Here is a 20,819-nt window from a genome sequence, read left to right as displayed (position 1 = left end):
TGTTCCTTTGTTGACACTTCATCTCATCTTTATTACATGAATTTTTAGGTCCTTATTTTACTTTTCATTCATCTGTACAGGCTTCAGAAAAAAAAAAAAAGCAAATTCAAAATTGAAGTACTAATGACATCAAAAACAATGAGGAGAAGACTACATCATGGGGATGTTGATGGTAAAAAGAACGACCATTTTGTAGCTGCTGCAGATTTAGATGACCTAAAAGAACCTTTACTAGGCACAAGTGATGACTACAAACCTAACCACTTGCAGGTTATTATTATTATTATTGTTATTATTATTTTACTTTTTTTTAATTTTCATTCTCATTAGAAGTAGATCATTTAAACCTCATATTCTTATGAGAAGAATGAAATAAACAAGTATATATAATCAGTATCTTTGCATCTCAGGTACAAAAGCTTGAAGATATTTTGTATGATAAGAAAAGGAAACAACGCCTCCACTGGACGTTTCTATTCTCTAACATCATTTCCGAATGGGCTCAATGGTTAGGTATTCATTACTTCAATTTTCTAACAAAACAAATGGACAGGCGTTTTGCATTTTCAGTATCCTATTTTTTTGAATAAAACCATGTGTTTCTGGTGCAATATCTAGTGATAATTTCTGAGCAATGTGTTTTTTGTAGCAAGAGTTGTGCTTGGATCCGGATCATTTCTTGCACGGGTGTTGACTTTACCTTCAACCATAGGAAGTGGACCCACAAACAAGTTTCTTCCACCATCACTCACCCCGTTACAGGTATACTCAAATATGTGATGCAAACATTTACGAACAACTAATCATGAAACATAAGATGTCAGTTGTCATCAAACAAAGCTAGCTCTGAATTCATTTGAGCATATTTCAATTTGAATCATAGAGCTACATCTATCATTTATTAAGCGCTTATTCGTTTTTAATATTTTACTTTCTTTTCTGCGCAGGAATCAAGACTCAGAAGTCTGCAGAAAAGATTGGAGGTCCCTTTTGACGGTTCTTGCTTGGAGCATCAAGTAAGTTTCTTTTCTCTTTAATATGTAAGAAAATGTTAATTTTTATATTCCAAAAAATACAGGCCAAAAATATGCAATTTTTATAACTAAATACACATCATGACCCGAACTGGCCTATTTATAAGTGAAGATGTTTCTTTTTTACTTTGATATGTAAGAAGTTGGTATTTTTCGTATTCCAAAAAAGTAACGCCATAAAGATGTATTTTTTATAAATTAAATACAAATCAAAACCTGAATTGGTGTATTTATAAGTAAAGATGTTTCTTATTTTTTTTACTTTAAAATGTAAGAAATTGGTACTTTTTGTAGGCTTGTAAACGAACCGAACAGAGCATGTTCGTGTATGTTCGTCTAACTTTAACCAAACAAACGATCTGATACGAAGTTTTCGCCTTTCATCATCATCATCATCATCATCATCATCATCATCATCATCATCGTACTCAGTATATCCCACCAATAGCAAAGCTATGGTAGGGTTTGAGGAGGGTAAGATGTAGACAGCCTTACCTCTACCCTTTAAGAATAGAGAGGATGCTTCCGGTGAGACCCCCGGCTCGATAGTAGTTTTGCATCAAGCCTTGGACATAAGGCACATAACACTCAACCATCGGGACACCTCCGATTGGTGCAGTATGATGTACCCTTGTCTTTCGGCTATCAACGCCACCACATGATGCCTGATTTTAATGTTATTTTCACGAGATTAGTAAAATAACGTCAAAATTAGTGCAATTTCACTTTCGCCTTTAATTTTATAAATACAAATATAAGTAGACCCAAACTGTTCGCCTTTAATTTTCATTTTCTTATATCTTTTAGAACTAATTTATTCAATTCGGGTGGCAGGATGCACTTAGACAGTTATGGCGGTCAGCTTATCCAAATCGAGAACTCCCAGGACTTAAATCAGAGGCTTGGAAAGATATGGGGTGGCAAGGAAACGATCCTTCGACTGACTTCAGGTAATGTATATAATTATATGTTAAATTTTATTTCGAAGTTAGTTATGTTAATAAACATTGAGTATTATTTGCAGGGGTGGAGGATTCATATCTCTAGAGAATCTTATCTTCTTTGCCCACACGTATCCGGTTCGTTACTTGAATACTATTTTCGATAACTTATGTGCAGATTATTATAATTTGTGTGTAAGTAGAAGGGTGGAATTTGTAATATAATTGTGATTTTGTTGAAAACAGGAAGCTTTTCAAAACCTTTTAAACAAAAAAGAAGGAAACAGAGCTGAATGGGAGTATCCTTTTGCTGTTGCCGGTATCAATATTTCGTTCATGTTGGTGCAAATGTTGGATATTCAATCAGGTATAAGTTTCTAAGTACTTCAACATACCATTTACTGTATTTTTTTTTTAAGATTGTATAATGTATTAATATATTCGGTGAACTAGTAGAATTATGATTTGATATAATCACACGTTTGTTAATGTATTATACTAATTTGTCTTCAGGATTACCAACATCTTTATCAGGGGTGCGTTTCTTGCAATTTCTTAGTAATGATGAATCGGCTTTTGATGAGCTTTATTGTGTGGCTTTTAAGCTCATGGATGCTCATTGGCTTGCGAGGCGTGCTTCATATATGGAATTTAATGTAAGCAATTGCGAAATTTCTTAATGTTCATTTTTGTCCATTTTCCCCAAAAAAAATATATGATTAGTGATGCATTATTATTACAATAACGGTCCTTTTTTGTTTTTTTTAACAAAAATGAGTTAGGAGATGGTATGCATAAAATAATACAGTTTTAGTTACGTTTGACTCATTTTTGTTTCGGTTAAAACTATTATATTTCATGTATCTAATTATTTCTATGCTTTTTGTAGGAGGTTATAAAATCCACAAGGACACAACTAGAGAGGGAGCTTGCAATCGAAGATGCGACAAGTGTGAAAGATTTACCAGCCTACAATCTGTTGAGATGATGAAAATGACAGAGTCTGTACATTGATATAACATTACCTGGTAGGAGGTTGATGGTGGTAAATTTCACATTTGAAAAAGAGAGTAGAAACAAGTAATGGATTGGTCGTTGTTTAATTTGTACAAACTTAAATGTGGTTCGACTTCTTGTCAAGTACACCTTTCTTAGTTACTGAGTGTATGAAGGTCAAAAGCATGTTTGGGTTCGATTCAAAACAGGTTCAGGTTAAAAAAACACCACCCAAGTACAAATGAGAGGTGATTATATATTGATAAACAGTAGATCAGATGGAAATAAAATGAATGATTCACTTTTTGAAACCTGCAAAAATATACGAAAGTTGTTGATATGCAATGTTTATTTGCTCAGCTGAAATCTAGATAAAGGTTATGAATAGATTTAGTTTGATTAGAGAACTTGTATTCGGTATGTTACATTACATAGTACATACATAAACTGTGAAAGGTTAATATATCATATAAGCATATTAGCTTATATGTGTTTTTAGTGTATATAACATAAGCATTTGTATGCAAATTATTAATAAAAACTGAAACATTGGTAAAAATATTTTAATGTGTATGAAAATTTATTAATAATAGCTGAAACATTGGTAAAAATATTTTAATGATATAGCTTTGTTAATTTTTTTCACACAATAGTTTAGTTTTTGTATTAAACTAGAATTTAAGTAGTTAGCAAAATTGTAATTTCTATTCATGACATTAGTTGAAAAAATGTTGTGATTTGCCGAACTCATGATATTTGCCGAACGAGCGGTGAAAACTGGACTTGTAGTGACCATCGAGCAAAAAACCTAACAAAATCCATTAACCGCGGAAACTTTCAATTAAAAAAAAATAAACTGATTACAACATAGTGACAGGTAAACGAACAACAAGCTGCGCCGCAAGCCCGTAACCCCCTTTTGGATAGTAAACCAATCTTACTAAAACAAAGCCCGTTGAACACGGCTTAAAAGTAAACCAAATGTATCAAAAGCGAAAGGGACAAAAACGTGCTGATTCTTCAAGCAAGTTTTCTCGTACTTTCCCTAATTCTGCCTTCAATGCCACTCGCTTAGCAAGGTCCAGACAAACGTGTTTTCCGCTCCCATTTGTTGATCTTTGAGCATTCGGAAACATTGCCTACCGAAGCATCCCTAATGGAACGAACCATTACCCGCAATGAGTAAATACAATATGAAAAGAAGCAGCCGATCATTATCATTATTATTACACACCAAAACCATGGTCACATATTCAGTTGATGCTACAGCAGTCAAAAGAGGCTTCAACCCACACACCTCACACTCCAACTTCCACCTCAATCACCTTGTCCACTCAGGCCAACTAGCCCAGGCACACCAACTGTTCGACCAAATGCCTCACACCAACACTTACTCTCTCAACACCTTAATCTCCGGCTATTGTAAAACCGGCAATCTCGATCATGCCCGACACCTGTTCGATCAAATGCCGGTCAGAACCGTCGTTTCTTGGACGATATTAATCGGCGGGTATTCGCAGCATAATCAGCCTGTTGCAGCCTTTAAATTATATGCTGAAATGTGCAGGTGGGGAACTGTTCCAGATTATGTCACATTTGCAACACTATTGTCTTGTTGTCATGAAACACTGGTGAAAACTAAAACATTAACTCAAGTGCATTCCCATATCGTTAAACTCGGGTTTAATTCGACGCTTATAGTTTGCAACAGTTTAGTCGACGCGTATTGTAAAACCGGCACCCTTGACTTGGCTAATCGACTTTTCATGGAGACGACGATAAAAGATCCCGTTACGTTCAATGCAATGATAACAGGATACTCGAATAACGGACTTAACTCTCGAGCGATAGACTTGTTTATACAAATGCAAAGATGGAATGTAAGGCCGTCTGAATTCACTTTTGCAGCAGTCGTGTGTGCCTGTATGGGCCTAAATGATGTTCCGCTTGGTCAACAGTTTCACGCGCTTGTTATTAAATCAAACTTTGTGTGGAATGTGTTTGTATCGAACGCCTTTCTTGACTTCTACGCAAAGCATGATTCCCTACACGATGCAAAACGACTCTTTGATGAGATGTTGGTTCGAGATTGCGTGTCGTATAATGTTATCATCACTGGATTCGTCTGGGCTGGACGGTTAAACGAGTCCTTAAATGTGTTTAGTGAGTTACAGTGGACTGACTTTAACCGAAAACAGTTCCCGTTTGCAACAATGTTGAGTCTTGCAGCAACTGAAATGAATCTGAATTTAGGTAAACAAATTCATGCGCAGACCGTGGTTACAGAGGCCAATTTGGATGTTTTAGTCGGCAATGCGTTAGTAGACATGTATGCAAAATGTGATAGATTTGAGGATGCGAATGTGATCTTTGCAAGCCTACCCATTGGCAGCTCGGTTCCATGGACTGCTATAATCTCTGCATATGTTCAAAAAGGTTGTTATGATGAAGCTCTTCATCTTTTCAAGAAAATGTGTGAGGCTTACGTTTATGGTGATCAAGCAACTTTTGCAAGCACTTTAAGAGCTTCTGCTAACTTGACATCTCTCTCGTTAGGTAAACAGTTACATTCTGTTATGATCACATTAGGTTGTATGTCGAATGTGTTTTGTGGTAGCTCTTTATTAGACATGTATGCGAAATGTGGGTACATAAAAGATGCGATACAAGTGTTTAATGAAATGCCGGTTAGAAATATTGTTTCATGGAATGCAATGATTTCTGCTTATGCACAAGAGGGTAACGGTGAAGCCACGTTAAGGACGTATGATGGGCTGATTGAGTCAGGACTTAAACCAGACTCGGTTAGCTTTTTGGGTGTTTTAACCGCTTGTAGCCATCGTGGGCTTGTTAATGAAGGCCTTGCTCATTTTAAATCTATGAAAAGATATAAAGTTGATGTGAAAAGAGAACACTATGCATCCATGGTTGATCTATTATGCAGATGTGGACAGTTTGATGAAGCAGAGAAGTTAATGAATGAAATGCAGTTTGAGCCGGATGAAATCATGTTGTCTTCTGTTATGAGATCTTGCAGGGTTCACAAGAATCAAGATCTTGCTAAACGGGTCGCGGATGCGTTATTTAAAATGGAGGTTTTGAGGGATGCTGCACCGTATGTGAATATGTCTAATATATATGCAGAAGCGGGACAATGGGAAGATGTTAGTAAAGTTAAAAGGGCGATGAAAGATAGGGGGGTTAAGAAGGTAACTGCTTACAGTTGGGTTGAAGTTAACCATAATGTTCATGTTTTTACTGCAAATGATAGAACACATCCTCAAATTGAGGTTATTAGGAAAAAGATTGATGCTTTATGGAGGAAGATGGAAGAAGAAGGGTATAGACCCGACACAAGTGTGATTCTTCAAAATGTGAATGAGGAAGTTAAGGTGGAATCTGTTAAATATCATACTGAGAGGCTAGCAATCGCGTTTGCGCTAGTTAATGCACCAGAAGGATCACCAATTGTTGTGATGAAGAACTTGAGAACATGCGTCGACTGTCACGCTGCAATCAAGATTATTTCCAAGATTGTTGGGAGGGATGTTGTAGTAAGGGATTCGAGCCGGTTTCATCATTTTAGAGATGGTTGTTGCTCATGTGAAGATTATTGGTGAATGCATTGTTTAATGCAAATCTAAATGTCATAACAAGTAATTATGAACATACTTTGAATACCTTATAAAACATACACAAATCTTTATGATAAATTTATTGGCTTTGAATTAGTAAATTTATTGGCTTTGAATATGTAGGCTTTCTTGATGTTTAGTAGCTTTTTAGTTTGTCTTTAAATTTATTGACTTTGAATTAGTAAAGTCTTTCACAAACTTTTTATGTTGACTGGTAACCCACTACTTCAGTTGTGTAAAATCTACCTTCAATGCAATCATTTATAAAGTCTTTCACAACCATTCTAAGTTGACTTGTAATCATTTCCTCATCGGTGCAGAAAGAGTTAAACTTCTCATATCAATATCATGATCGATATGGTGTATTGCCAATTTAAGAGGTGTAAGATTTTTGCTTTAGGTACAAGTCATAATGCATAAGATTAAGACATTCTAGGGGCAATTATGTCTTTAGACACCATCATGCATGGTTAATTTTAAGGGGAAATTCTCAAAATGACCCATTTATCGAAAAAGAGTTGATTAATTATTGGTACTATATAATGTCATGTGTGACAATGTATAATGAAAACGAGTTGCAAAATATATGTATTAAAGAGTTGAAAAAGAGCAATCAACTTCACGCCCGACATGTTCCGCCGCTATGGCTGAGGGTGTGACAATATGCAAATTAGTTATGAGACGTTAATTGATAACATTTTATTTGCATGACCGTCTCTGAGAAAACGAGGGACCACGAGGACCCTGTACAAAGGTTAAAAAAAATGAACCTTAAATATAAAATTATGTTTAAAATTAAACCAAAAGATGACCCATAAGTAGTCTATTTGGCTAAATAGGCTTTTATGTTGCCATTTTTAGTTGGGTTTTATGGTTTTGTTTAAAGAAAACTATATACAAGATATATAAAAGAATCTTAATATAAACAAAGAGATTAACAACAATAAATATATCATATATGGGCCACCAAGAAGTAAAAAAATGGAAATTTTAGTGAAAGAAAAGGGAAAGTGTGAAAGCTAGCTCTCAAACTTGAGTTCTTTTGTTTTCAAACACTACATGGATTGGTATTGGGTCCACAAATTTAACGAGTTACATGAGTTGCTAGAGTTGTTGTCCAACAAGTATGTTTAAGGAGATTAATCAAGGCCATAATATAGTTGATTTAACATACAAATGTTATACCAGTTTATCAATTGTCAACTTTTTCACTGGATCTATATGGATTGGTATTGGGTCCACAAATTATGTAGCATGCAAATATTCATATGATATTCTTTTTTCTTTTTTTTTTCTGAAAAAGGTGATATGCTTGATTAACGAGTTGGCATTTAAAAGGGAATGACTTGATCATAATGGTACCTCTGGTGTTGTGGTAGTCGTAAACTTGTCAAATTTAGATTATTCTTGAAGTCTAAAATCTATGACTCAACCTTGTCGGGCAAAGTATGTTTTTGACATTTCTTGAAATTTTTGTTAGAGATGTTATACGTTGATTTAGTAATACTAATACCTATCATGATGTTATAATACCTTAGGTGACGTTCCAATGTTGGAATCGTATGACGAAGATCAAGTGCTCGGGACGGACATTAAAATACACAAGTCAACTCTAATCAACATACTTGTGGAATATTTTTTATGTTGCTTTTCTATGCATTTATGAAAAAAAAAACCTCTTAGACCGTGTGTCGTAAATAATGCCCATATGAGAGTGTTGTGCGTTATATGGTGTCGCATCATCATAGGGGCATTATACACAAAAGTTGTGTAGTGGATATATAACGCCCCCTCCCAATCATTATCCCATTATTATTATTATTTTATTATTTAAAAAACAAATAAATCAACCACCACTCAATCATCACCAATCTTTCCCCTTCCGACTCACCCCCCCCCCCCCCCCCCGCCGGGGGGGGGGGGGGGGGGTTGTTCTTGCCGCTTTGGGGGCGTTTTGGGTTGGGGAAGCGCTCTACTATGCATTGTCTTAGAGAGGTTTTGTCAAGGCCGGCCATGGCCTATGGCAGGGTGGTCGACGGCCATAGGCCCGACTACCCGTTAGGCCCGAAATTTTTTTAAAAAAATAATTATGTATTTTTATGAAAAACGATGTGTATATTTAATGTTTAAATTTAATTAGATAACAACTAACTTAGTCTAGTGGCAAAGGGGTATGACTTCCAACCCAAAGGTTGTGGTTTTAAGTCTCATTTGAGGCATTTTTAAGCCTATTTTTTATACAATAGTTTTTTATACAACCCAAATCATAAATCATAACTAAGGAAGCCAAATTAAAAATTAAATTGTTTAAACCCAACAAAATCCTCTTTTTTACTTAAGGCCCAAAATATTTTTCGCCTTCGGCCCAATTTTTTTTTCAATTCTCGAAGCCGGGCCTGGGTTTTGTCAATTATTGTTTAAGGTCTGTATGTGCAAGTTGTGGTATTTGTTAGAAGAAATTTTTAGGACCGTATTTTCCGCATTAAAATATGTGTCAAAGTCGTTTTCGAAAATTAGTGTGTTTTAGTTTCGGTATACACAAGTTTTTTTTAACAGCTAATTTGGATATTGTTTACAACATACACCAGTAAAAGATGAATTAGTATTCATGTACAAAATTGTTATTATCGAAAATAAAAACAAAATTTGACAACAAATTTTGTCAATTATAAATACGTGCATGTAATAAAATCACTTTTGAAACATAAATCGATACGGAAACGATGCTGAATCCAGTATAGAAGAAGTTTTTCAAGCGATCTATTAATTAATTAGGCAGCAGTAAACATAGAGGAACAATATTCAAAGTTGACTAATGCTAAAACCAATTAATTACCGATAAAATGCATTAATATCTAAATTATCATGTTGATCCAACAACACGAATTTCGTTGGATGATTCGATATCCTTGGTAATCTCCTGATCATGCGCTCCAGGAGGGGACTCGGGTGATTTGATGGAGCAACCTCAGGTGACGAAATTAGTTTGTGTTCCTGGCTTTTGCCCCAAACAACCAAATACAGTCCTGCAACAATCACCATTGCTCCAACAACCCTGCATGCCAGACAATCAAATCAACGATTAAATGCATATGTATTTATAAAGATGACTATGAACTATATATATGAGTTCCTTTTAATCTTTTAATTACCTTCCGACAAATAGTTTCTCGCCCAGAACCAGCGCGCCTAGAATGGCGACGATAATCATATTGAGAGGTGTGAAGGCGGTCACAAACACCGGACCCCTCTCTCTCATAAGAAGCCCCTGAATGTAGTATTCAAGTCCCGAACATACTATTCCCTGCCACAACGTACATGAATACTGTCAGTTAACTAATTTGTGATTTACAATACATATATATATACGTACGTACAAGAATTTGGTTTTCCCCAATCATTGTGACTCTTTGGCACGCTTAACTGACAAAGATGGTTATGACCAACAGCGGCCCTTAATTATGTCACAATAATATATAGTTATCCCAACCTAGCTTAGCTATATATGTTAAGTACAGATTACGGTAACAAATGTAATTAGAGTAGAGATGCTTAATTGCTTACACAGTATACTGTAGCGAACAGTGTTGAGTTCCAGCTGATGCCCCTCTCCATGACAAACCCAGCTATAGTTCCCTCCACTGCTCCAAGGAAGCATATCCAACCGTTAATACTGATTTTTTCTCGTCCAAAACCAAACTCAACCATTGAAAGTTGAAAGCGAATTGTTACTAACGGCCTGGCTCCAGTTTGATTTCACAGTTTAAACTTTAATAATAAATTTAGTTTAAAATAATTAGTAATTTAAATGTACCATCAATTTTAACTAAAAACCAACATAATATGATACTTGAGATGATCATAAATAAAAAAAAATGATAATTTTAGCAACATAAACGGTAAATATTAATAGAAGATCTAAGACGTGAAATAATAACAACAAATATTACAAAAGGAATCATATTGCAATTAGGTTTATTTACAGTCTTTTCTGGTTTCATATGCCGGTTGCCGATATAAACCGCGAACCAACCGTTCACTACGTTTTGAAAATTTTGAAACCGACCAACAGACCGAAAGTAAAAAAGAAAAAAGAAAAAAGAAGTTAAACAAATGACCGATTTAAACGATTTCAAGGTTTTAACCGAACCATAAACACTTATATTTGTACGTTATTAACAGGTTCAAACACCCGCTGCATCGCGCGAGCACCCGTCTAGTACCTTATATAAAATGCAGAAACAATTATACTATAAACTTTTATAAATAAATTCCGTTAGATTCTTGAATGTGTAGCAGGGATACTTAAAACAGATTTCATAATTTTGTATGTTTAATTATGCCATTTGCAATGATACTTAAAACAGATCGATTTCATTATCTTTTGATAAGATACTTAATTAATTAATAAAAGAACATCTTTATATTATGTGTGTACGTGACACTTGAATAAGTCCCAAACAATTCAAAGTGACATTTTCAATCAATATTTATTATTTAACCTTAAAATCTAGATCTGAACCTTAATAGGGTCAGATTGCATGTTAATTAGTTTTTTGTTTTTAAAAACCCGAAACCCGGCCTGCATGTTAACCGGGTTAACACCCCGGTTAATGACCGTAACAAGGAGTCAACCACAACAAATAGTAAGAAAGCAAGAATATAATATAAAGACATAAAAACCAAATAACAAGGAGTCAACCACTACAAATAGTAAGAAAGCTAGAATATATGAATATAATAAAAAGACATAAAAACCAAATAAATAAGGTGTATATTTGTTTATAATATTGTACGTGTTTATACCAGGAGAATTTTGTTTATAATGCGTACAGTTAATTTATATATATTTTTTTTGTTTATCAATTATTATTTTTAACCTTAAAATCCAAGCAATGACGAAGGTCATAGGAGGGAGAACATTCATCATTGAGACGGCAAAGGTTGCTGTTGTCGCTTTCATTCCGAGAACATATAAATTCTGGCTTATAACTGGTCTGTGAAACAAATAATTCATATCAAATAACTTAATAATTAATTTCTTGCTTTTAGGAAAGGAAAATGTTAATTTATACTTACTCCAGTAAGCCAAGGAACACCAGCGTAACAAAGATACCAAGGGTCATTGGCGGGATCCTTTCCCTGTTACAACAAAATTAACTTACATATATAATTACCAAAACTAATTAAATCAACAAAAAAATTCAGGTATATATATATATATGAGAGAGTGAGAGAGAGACCGGTCTAGAAGGATGGCAAAGGGTGCCATCACAATGGTGGCCAGAGCGTGCCGGTACACGGCAAACACGTACGAGTTCATTCCGTCGTTTAACGCCACCTTCGAAATGATATCCATGCCTGAATATCCGACTTGCAGAAAGATAACTAATATAAATGGTAAGCTCTGTCTAAACATTTCAGTGATTTTCGCCATTAATTTCAATTCTTTTAAACTCACAAGTGACACAACTCAAAAATTAGTACTCATATCATAAGTTCACAACCCTATACTATAAATATATATGTATATTAAATTCTGAAGAAACTACCAGGTACCCCTCCGGTTTTAAACATTAACAAAAAGGACACTTTATATTTGTGAAAATACTATTTTCTGACTGTAAGAAATGACCCTTTTTTTTTGGAAAATAATTAATTTAAAGAACACCAGTTTTTTCTAACGGGCGGTCATATATATAAACGATCGATCGTGTTAAAAATGTTTAGTTATATCTAACATAAATATCACTATTTAACAATCGTATCAGAAATGTTTATTTATTTCTGTTAAAAGTATGTAATAAGTTCTATGTTCTAAAAGTCTTTTTATTTTTAAATTTTAGTTTTCTAAGAGTATTAGTAAATTAATTTATAAAACCAAACACCGAAGTGTCTTGTCTAAACATTTAATATTCTAACTAATCGACGTGGTCATGGCTCGAATCGGCCTAGTAACCACTAAGAAGTGGTTCGGTTAGTGGATGACCTTACGATTAATTATGGCAATGGTTCAGCGCCACCCATACGGGTGTGTTGCAGTTGCCAATGCCGCGTCAGTTGCTTGGGTAATGGTTCAATCGGTGAATTTTCCCATCAACAAGCTAGGTGGCTCAGGCAGTAAATGTACCCGCTTCTATGCACAATTAACAGTGATTCTTATTTGTTTTGCCTGATTGTCACCATGCGTAGGTGTGGTTTTCACTTGTCGCTCCCATAGCCTTCTCAATTAATGTCATGAAAAGAAATATTGTGCATTTAAATTCCAATTTAAGACAAATGAAGCCCGTTTGTTACAAGCTTAAATATCTTGGTTATTGCAATATTAAATAGGTTTAAATGTTTCTCTTTTGTCTGAAAACTCGATGGTTTGTTCGCTTTGACATAGGGTGTTGCATTAATTTCACAAAGAACGTGTGTATTGTACGTTGTTATTATATAATAAAAGTGAACTATATATATATATATTCTATTCTAATCTAATAATAACAGTAACCAACTTGATGTACAACATGTTTTGCTTTTGGTACAGCATTTGATACATAAGGTAGTGGGTCCACCGTCCATGTGAGTTGGTCCACAACAATGATTATATTTTATTTTATACACAACAATGCAACATTATATTATATGGGCGGACCTAAAGCCTGAGAGCCCTTTCATAAAACTTTGTAATTGCACCCTTAATTAAACTTCTGAAGTAATTAAGAAAATGGAAAATCATTAACACTAGCTCATCAGAGAGAAGAATGGGTGCGTGCAACTTAAACTTTCTGTAACTAGTTCTAAGAAGGAGATGTAGAAGAAAGATGAAGCATAGGTTTACTTTGTGTTTCCCTATGTTAGTCTAAAAAGCAGCTTTTATTTGCATATACCAACATCATATCTTTTTTTAACAAACAATGACCTTTTATAACCCAACAAAAACAACCGAACCACACCCTGCCTCCACAAGCTGGAGAGCAGTGCACAACCAAACAAAGAGAGACAAATACATGAAAGTAAATTTACACCGATTTAACCAATCTATCGATCCATATTTGGATCTATTTCTAAACCAAAGAAAACGAGCGATTTGATATCTCCGATTATTTCTATCCAGACTTCGTGCATTGTAAATAAAGATGTCATGGACCTTCATATATAAGCATTTAAATCAGTTTCTAATCATCCAAAACACACACATAATCCCAAATCATGTGTTCTTGAAGTTCTACCTTGTTTCGTCGCTAAGAAAGCCAAACAGAATCTTGTACTTGCAAGTTTAACCAATTAAGAACCATAAGAAGGTTTTGACCAAGTGTTATCAGAAGCTAGAAGCCATAAGTAAAGCCTTAGCTTAGTCATTAAGCTTATATTAATGACTAAGAATCATCAAACCTTAATTTATAGTCGTATGTTCTAAGCATGGTCATGTTTTGATTTACCATGGGGTATGTTGAGTCTGTTTTCACCGTTTATCTCTGTTTTTCTTCATATATCAGCTGATTTTAATCTTTAGAGCTATACTTACCTATAGATAGAAATTATAAACATTAGTGGTTATTTATTCTAATATATTTATCGATATTACGCTTATTTGGAGATATTTTACTGCTAAAAGATGTATAAATTCTTGTAAGTCAAGAGGCTTTAGAAGCCAGAACCATTCCGGTTTCAAATCGCGAATGTGCTTTGTGCGAGTCAGATCGTGAAACGATATGATAGACGATGTGTTCACTAGATGCATAGTGGCTGCCATGGGTTGGGACTTTATTTCTATTTAGTGTAAAGTTCCTCGCATACATGACTTGTTGGTGAGAGAGCTGTTGGAATGTGTTAATTATGTAGTTTTGCTTTTAGAGGAGTCTTTGCTTAGGATCATGTTCATCGCTTGCAGTTTTATTTAAAAAGCGGGAAACGAAAAAATATATTTGAAGGTAGACAGGTGAAGAAAATAGTTTATTAGAGATATTGTCTTTTGTTATTTTTTGGTATAAAGAGAGAACGAAAATGAAATTGATAGATTAGTCATATTGATGTAAATTCAAGTTCATATGATTGATGACAGTAGAGAGTACGTTAGTTGTGTGGTTGGTATGACTTAAAAAAATATCAAAACAAAAAATTGTAAAAGATGATAAACCAATATATATGCCCTATTAATGCATCATATAGGACTTTATATTTACTATGTATTCGTTTTTATTATTTCTTTTTTTCTTCTATACTTAATTTATACACTTACTAAACAAATCTGACCAGTTATAAAATAATCTAAAAAGAAAAATAAATAAAATTCAACCAATCAGCAATCAATTTACTAAATTAACTAAACTCAATAATATATTTTATGTTTACACATTCAATTATGCTTATTTCAAAAGTTTATAGGCTTATAATGCCATTGACATTACAAAATCATTTAATTTAATTTAATTTATTTATTTTTAATTATAAATACTTCTTTCATTATATAGAAACATATATATTACATCAACATAGCAGGTAGGCGGGCAACAAGCTGCGCCGTCACCCCTTTCTGAATTGCAAGCCCTAACATGCTAAAGACATATTTCTGCCCCTTAGGAGTCGACACATTGCTATGCACAACCCGTTGGACCCTGGTTAGAAAACGGATAGCTTCCGGTGCCAAGGAGCCAAAGGTATCAAAAGCCAGAGGGACAAAAACATGTTGGTTCTCTTTGCAGGCTTTAGTATGTTTCTCCACCTTCTTCGTTTCAGCCCTTTTCATTGCTTGCCCAGCTACAAACCCATTATCCCTCAAACCAGCTAAGGGAGATACCCCTGTGAGGTCAACACAAGCGTGTTTTCCCCCGGCCCAACCAAAGACGAGCAAATCTGCCGGTCGTAGAGTGGATCTCCCTTCCGTGGGGTCTGTAAGGAAGTTTAAGGGGGCTTCCTTCTTAGCTGATATCCCAGCTCACCTTAAGATGTCCCAAAGAACGTCCCGCACCCAATCATGTCGGTATTTGAACCCATGCATCTCCTTGCAATGAACCACATGCTCTCCGAATTTATCTAGGCAAGCCTTACGGCAGATCGGACATGTTTCGTCTTCTGGGTACATTGGGACCATCAAACGGTACTTAAGAATGGCCCTATACTCGACCACAGACATGCTTTGGCCCAAGCCATCAATCGGGATACCGGTCAGAAAATCTTGGGCATGAGGACCTTGTAAGCATTCAATAACCGCCTTCTGTCGGGGGGACAATCCAAAAACTTCTCCCAGGCTCTGAGCGATTTTGCCAAAAAGGGTATTCGCCAAAGTTTTTTGAGGCTTTGTTGGGGCGGTGTCCTTATTAGAGAAACCGGCAATGTCAAAGTCTGGGAGAGCGCCATTTAGGCGTTCCAGGGCCTGCACGTAATCTGAGTCCAGGTCGACAACTCCGCTATTCCTTAAGATGTGATTCTGTAGCTTCCAAGACTGAGCCCTCGACGCTACAAAAGCGTAAACCCTAACATCATGAGCCGAAAAAAGGCCTAAACCCCCTAAGCGCATCGGTAAAGATGCAAGTCGCCACTGAAGATCACCAAAGAACGGGCATCCACATACAACTATGAATAAGGGGCTTCTCGAAGCCCCTTATTTAATTTAATTTAATTTGATGTTGCATTCCTATAAAGTTAATTAGTTGGTGTATGTCTTATATCTGTATTTCCAAATAATAATAATAATAATAATAATAATAATAATAATAATAATCCCTCAATGCAGGCTGCTGCAGTTTACGCTATAGCACCGTCGCCGGCGGTAGCTTATCAACCACCGTCACTATACTTGTTGGGTGGCCCTGATCACTTTTGCACTCATGCTTCTCGCATTCTCTTTCCGGAAGCTCTCCGGCTACTTAGATGATCATGATATTATTATTATCTCACCTCCTGATCAACCTGCTAATTACAACCGGACGGATACGCAAGATCAGTCGTGTTTGGTAATCATGCCCGGAGATGCCAAACCCACGTATTTTGCGGTACCCGAGATCAATTTAACGGAGATAAACGAAAGTGCTCCGGAGTACGTAGATGTCGTATAATAATAAGATCTCATGTTTAAATTACATTACATATATGTTTTATTTCTGGCTCATGTTTAAAAATACGTACTCGGAGATTCGATTGATCTTCATATCACGTGTTAATTAATTTTCCAAGTATTTTTATAGTTTAGCTAGCTAGCTAGGGTTTTATTAATTTAATTTACCTACCAGACAACTTATTTTGACATGTACGATCATGAGAAATTGTTGGGTCCACGAGGCCGGGATCCTTTTCGTACGTGTTATGTTAATTAAATCATGTCTAAAAGTTGAAGTACGCAATTTATTCACGAAAGATAGCACTCCTGATACATGTGTTTCGTGCATTGATGTAGATTTCTGATGATGATATTTGTGAAAAGACTCAAACTAGATATTATATATATATATATATAAAGGGTTCTGCTATAGATACACCATTTACACACATTTGACGTTATTTTCCCGTTTTATCATAGGCTACATACGAATCATATGGAAAACTATACGAGTTGTATACTATAAAAACTATATATATGAGTCATATTCTTTTGTATACATGCAATTCGTATTATATGGAAGACGAGACGTATAACATTTCATACGAATCATATAAATCTAACATAACCATATGAACTGTATAAGAAAGAATACAAATCGTATGCATGTAGTTTTTTGAAAAATCATAAAAATAAAAAAGTAATCAATACGAACTGCATAAGAAATAATACGAAACGTATGCCAAAGAATCTTTAAAATTGAGCAATTACTTTTGCAGGAATCATGTTTCAACATTTAATCAATCAATTTATCACTAATCATATGAACTGTGTAATCAGTTCTTTGACTATATAAACTTTGTAAGAAGAATATTAGGTATTAAAAAGAATCTTTGAACCATATAAATTGTGTAATCATATTGTGTTCTTCTACCCACTTCTTTCTTTGAACCAGCTAACTAACTATAAAGATAACTTTGAAATTCATATTGATATTTTAGCTAGCTATTACTAGCTATCTCTATATCTACGTTCATTCACTCGTGTTTCATCTAGGCACTATAGGGTACTCGCATATCAACTTTTTACTAGATATATATTGTTAGTTATTTCAGTATATATGAAAATAGTTTCAATCTATGATCATCTTTCTACTAATATTTGTTTGATTTACTTGTCATATATATATAGACTTTGTCATATGTTCTCCCTTTCTTAATCCTTTTTTTGTTTTCAACTTGTAATCATTCCAAAAAGACAACAGAGGAATCCGTGCTAATTCAATAACAATTGATTATTCACAACACCCTTGTTAATAATGAACCCTTACATTATTAAAAGTTAAAACATTCGTACGCACACTCGAAAAGAATAAAATTTATTAATTTCCATTACAACATATATATTATCTCACTTCAAGTAACTAATCAACGGTACTGAAGGAGTGAAGTGGAGCCGAGGTAAATTAGGAACAATGTATTAAAAAAAATACAAATTTTTTATGTTAAACAACCTTTTTTATTTTATTTTTTAATATATTTTTAGTAATATTATCAATGTTATTTATTTTTTAAATCACTCGGTCCATTTCTTTAGTATGAAGTCTTAAATTTTGCATACCCATTGGGCTCACCGTGTAATATTTCAAATTTTCGGATCACAACTGTCAACTTCAAAAATTAAAGGAGAAAAATCTGAGTTTTTCCCATCCACTACACGATGGCCACACCCCTTTGAGTCATCGCGATACGCAACGACTAGGTTAAGTAACCGGGCACACGTGACAGCGCCCGATGTTGCTTAGTCATCGCGCTACGCGCCTACGCGAATACGCGATGACCATTCAGAAATGTCATCGCCATACGCGATGGACTCTGAAGTTTTGCCTATAAAAGAGGAGTTTGAGCCCTGCACAACAGCATCCCACAACACCCTCTAATACACACACTTCACATAGGAAGTCGTGCCACGAGCCGGTTCCCAAAGCCGAAGTTCTGACGGTGTAATCGTTAGTACACAAAGTGAAGTAGAAGTGTTGTCCGATCAACCTTAGGCGTCTAACTCCAAATAGCCGTGTAAGGTAGGGGTTCCGCTTTAGTATTTTATTATACTGTCTTAAACCATAGTCGATGGTATAGCTCAAACATTGATCAAATTAAGTTTAAACATAGCTTTTCATATGCGAAGGTTATAGTCAAAACCGAACCGATCATAAAATTGAAAACCGAAACCAAATCAGTATGAAACTGATTATGTAGAAATCGGTTTGGAACCGATTGAAACCGTAGGTTCATAAACGGTTTTGAGTTTTAAATCGGTTTGTGCACCTTAATGAAGAATAATTCAAACTCAGTGGTTAAAGCTCACATGGTACATGTGCATGGACTTAAGCTCAATAATACTGTTGATATGCCCACGTGCATGTTAACGTTCAGTTTGTTATTTTAGTATTTGGTTGTTAGGTTGCTGAATAATAGGTCAAGTAAGTTGTAGTCAAACTGAAAAACCTCTAGTTCGTTATGTTTGCTTTCCTATTTATAGTTCAGTTGTATTCAGTCCTTGTACTCAAGAATTTACCTAAATCAAAATTACCATTGAGCTTTCAATTGTGTTCTTTTATCTCCTGCATTTAATCTCTAATACCAACAATTGTGGTATCAGAGCACAGCTCTTTCCGATCACTCTCTTAAAAAACCCTAATCACCTCCATGGCTGACACCGCACTCGCTTCAAACTCTAACCCTAATCCTATCATTCCAGTGTTTAATGGAGAATGTTACGAACACTGGAGCCTCCGAATGAAAACCATACTTCGATCTCGTGAACTCTGGGATGTTGTTTACCTTGGTGTAACAGCACTCCATGATGAATCACCAGGTCGTAGAGAATCTCGAAAGAAGGATGCACTAGCCATGTCGTTGATTCAACAAGGGGTGCATGACCACCTATTTTCTCGGATTGCTGCAGCCAACTCTGCCAAGGAGACGTGGGATATTTTGCAGGTGGAGTTCTAGGGAGATTCACAAGTCCAATCAGTCAAGCTTCAAGGACTCAGACGTGAGTTTGAGAACTTGAGTATGAAGGATGATGAAGCCGTAGGTGAATATTTTTCTCGAGTCATGAACAATGTAGGGCTTCAAAGGTCCTATGGTGAAGAGTTGCTTGACCAGAAGATTGTTGAAAAAATTCTAAGAAGCCTATCACAAAAGTATGATTATGTTATACCGTCTATTGAGGTTACGTTTGATCTATCTGAAGTTACACCCGTGAAGCTGATGGGTCTACTTCAATCACAAGAAGAACGTATCAATAGACGGCTCGTATCAACAGAGAAAAACACTAAATGGGTGAAGCACCAAGATAAACAAGCCCTACAAGTATTCCAAGACCCTTCCAGAGTCACACGTGGAAGAGGACGTGGTCGTGAAAACTTTAGAGGAAAAGGTGCTGGACGTGGCAGAGGTACCTTTGACAAATCCAAGGTTCCCCAATGCCATGTTTGCAAAAAATATGGTCACCTTAAGAGGGACTGTTGTTACAATGATGAGGCTCAGGTCAATATTGCTGAAGATGAAGAGGTGAATCACACAGAAGAAAATGAAACTCAACACCTACTACTAACATGTCATGAAGAACATTCATGTTGATGACCAAAACCGAAGAGGTTGGAACACAATCACACCTGTGGTTTGTTGACTCATGTTGTTCCAACCACATGACAGGGTCAAAGAATAGCTTCACCTTTTTGGATGAAAGTTTCAAATTGGGTGTAAAACTTGGTGACAAGAAAAGACTAGAAGTTGAAGGTAGTCAGAATCCAGACAGGTCATGACACCTTCAAGCTTCTTGAAGATGTTTATTATGCTCCAAAACTTGAATAAAACTTGCTGAGTGTGGGTCAGTTGATGAAGAAGGGCTACTCAGTTTGCTTTGATGATGGAAAATGTGTGATCAAAAGCAAGACAACAGGTCATGCTATTATAGAAATCCTTGTTGCTACTAATAATATGTTTGTGTTTGATGCAACCAGTCTTATGACAGTAGAAGACAATTCAGTTCCCACTCAGCAGGAGAAAGAAGCCTTCAAATGGCATAAAAGGTTCAGCCATCTTAACTTTGATGCACTCAAACAGCTACACGAAAAAGAGATGGTAATTGGGCTGCCTAAGATTTATGCTACTCTCAAGTG

General features: G+C 35.4%; 2 protein-coding genes and 1 pseudogene across 2 annotated transcripts; 2 read left to right on the top strand and 1 right to left on the bottom strand.

Annotated features, from left to right (window-relative positions):
* The first annotated feature begins 101 nt into the window (after nt 1-101).
* Nucleotides 102-3,133, top strand: LOC143609446 (uncharacterized). The gene is made up of 9 exons (XM_077084199.1): nt 102-270; nt 411-513; nt 650-762; nt 948-1,016; nt 1,869-1,984; nt 2,059-2,113; nt 2,222-2,342; nt 2,489-2,631; nt 2,865-3,133. The coding sequence occupies exons 1-9, from the start codon at nt 124-126 to the stop codon at nt 2,961-2,963; spliced, it is 966 nt and encodes a 321-aa protein (XP_076940314.1). The 5' UTR covers nt 102-123; the 3' UTR covers nt 2,964-3,133.
* A 1,016-nt stretch (nt 3,134-4,149) lies between these two features.
* LOC143609453 (putative pentatricopeptide repeat-containing protein At2g01510 pseudogene) lies at nt 4,150-6,667 on the top strand (annotated as a pseudogene).
* A 2,771-nt stretch (nt 6,668-9,438) lies between these two features.
* LOC143609452 (WAT1-related protein At2g37460-like) lies at nt 9,439-12,043 on the bottom strand. Its single transcript, XM_077084206.1, has 5 exons — nt 11,850-12,043; nt 11,686-11,748; nt 11,528-11,603; nt 9,759-9,910; nt 9,439-9,661 (listed from the first exon to the last, which is right to left on the bottom strand). Exons 1-5 carry the CDS (start codon nt 12,041-12,043, stop codon nt 9,439-9,441), a joined length of 708 nt encoding a protein of 235 aa, XP_076940321.1.
* Nucleotides 12,044-20,819: the final 8,776 nt, after the last annotated feature.

Source organism: Bidens hawaiensis, unplaced genomic scaffold, assembly GCF_021521415.1.
Source record: "Bidens hawaiensis isolate Kalapana, Puna unplaced genomic scaffold, B.hawaiensis_p1.1 tig00419641_1, whole genome shotgun sequence".
Classification (NCBI taxonomy): Eukaryota; Viridiplantae; Streptophyta; class Magnoliopsida; order Asterales; family Asteraceae; genus Bidens; species Bidens hawaiensis.
This window is presented reverse-complemented; position numbering and strand designations above follow the sequence as displayed.

What these genes read in the sequence shown, in the direction of transcription:
- LOC143609446 (XM_077084199.1), top strand. Translation starts at nt 124, where the DNA reads ATGACATCAAAAACAATGAGGAGAAGACTACATCATGGGGATGTTGAT. An exon ending in CATCACTCACCCCGTTACAG is followed by an intron (nt 763 to 947) that starts GTATACTCAAAT and finishes TTTTCTGCGCAG; the next exon opens with GAATCAAGACTCAGAAGTCT. An exon ending in TCTTTGCCCACACGTATCCG is followed by an intron (nt 2,114 to 2,221) that starts GTTCGTTACTTG and finishes TGTTGAAAACAG; the next exon opens with GAAGCTTTTCAAAACCTTTT.
- LOC143609452 (XM_077084206.1), bottom strand. Translation starts at nt 12,043, where the DNA reads ATGGCGAAAATCACTGAAATGTTTAGACAGAGCTTACCATTTATATTA. An exon ending in GTGTTCCTTGGCTTACTGGA is followed by an intron (nt 11,604 to 11,685) that starts GTAAGTATAAAT and finishes TTTGTTTCACAG; the next exon opens with ACCAGTTATAAGCCAGAATT. An exon ending in GAGAAACTATTTGTCGGAAG is followed by an intron (nt 9,662 to 9,758) that starts GTAATTAAAAGA and finishes TCTGGCATGCAG; the next exon opens with GGTTGTTGGAGCAATGGTGA.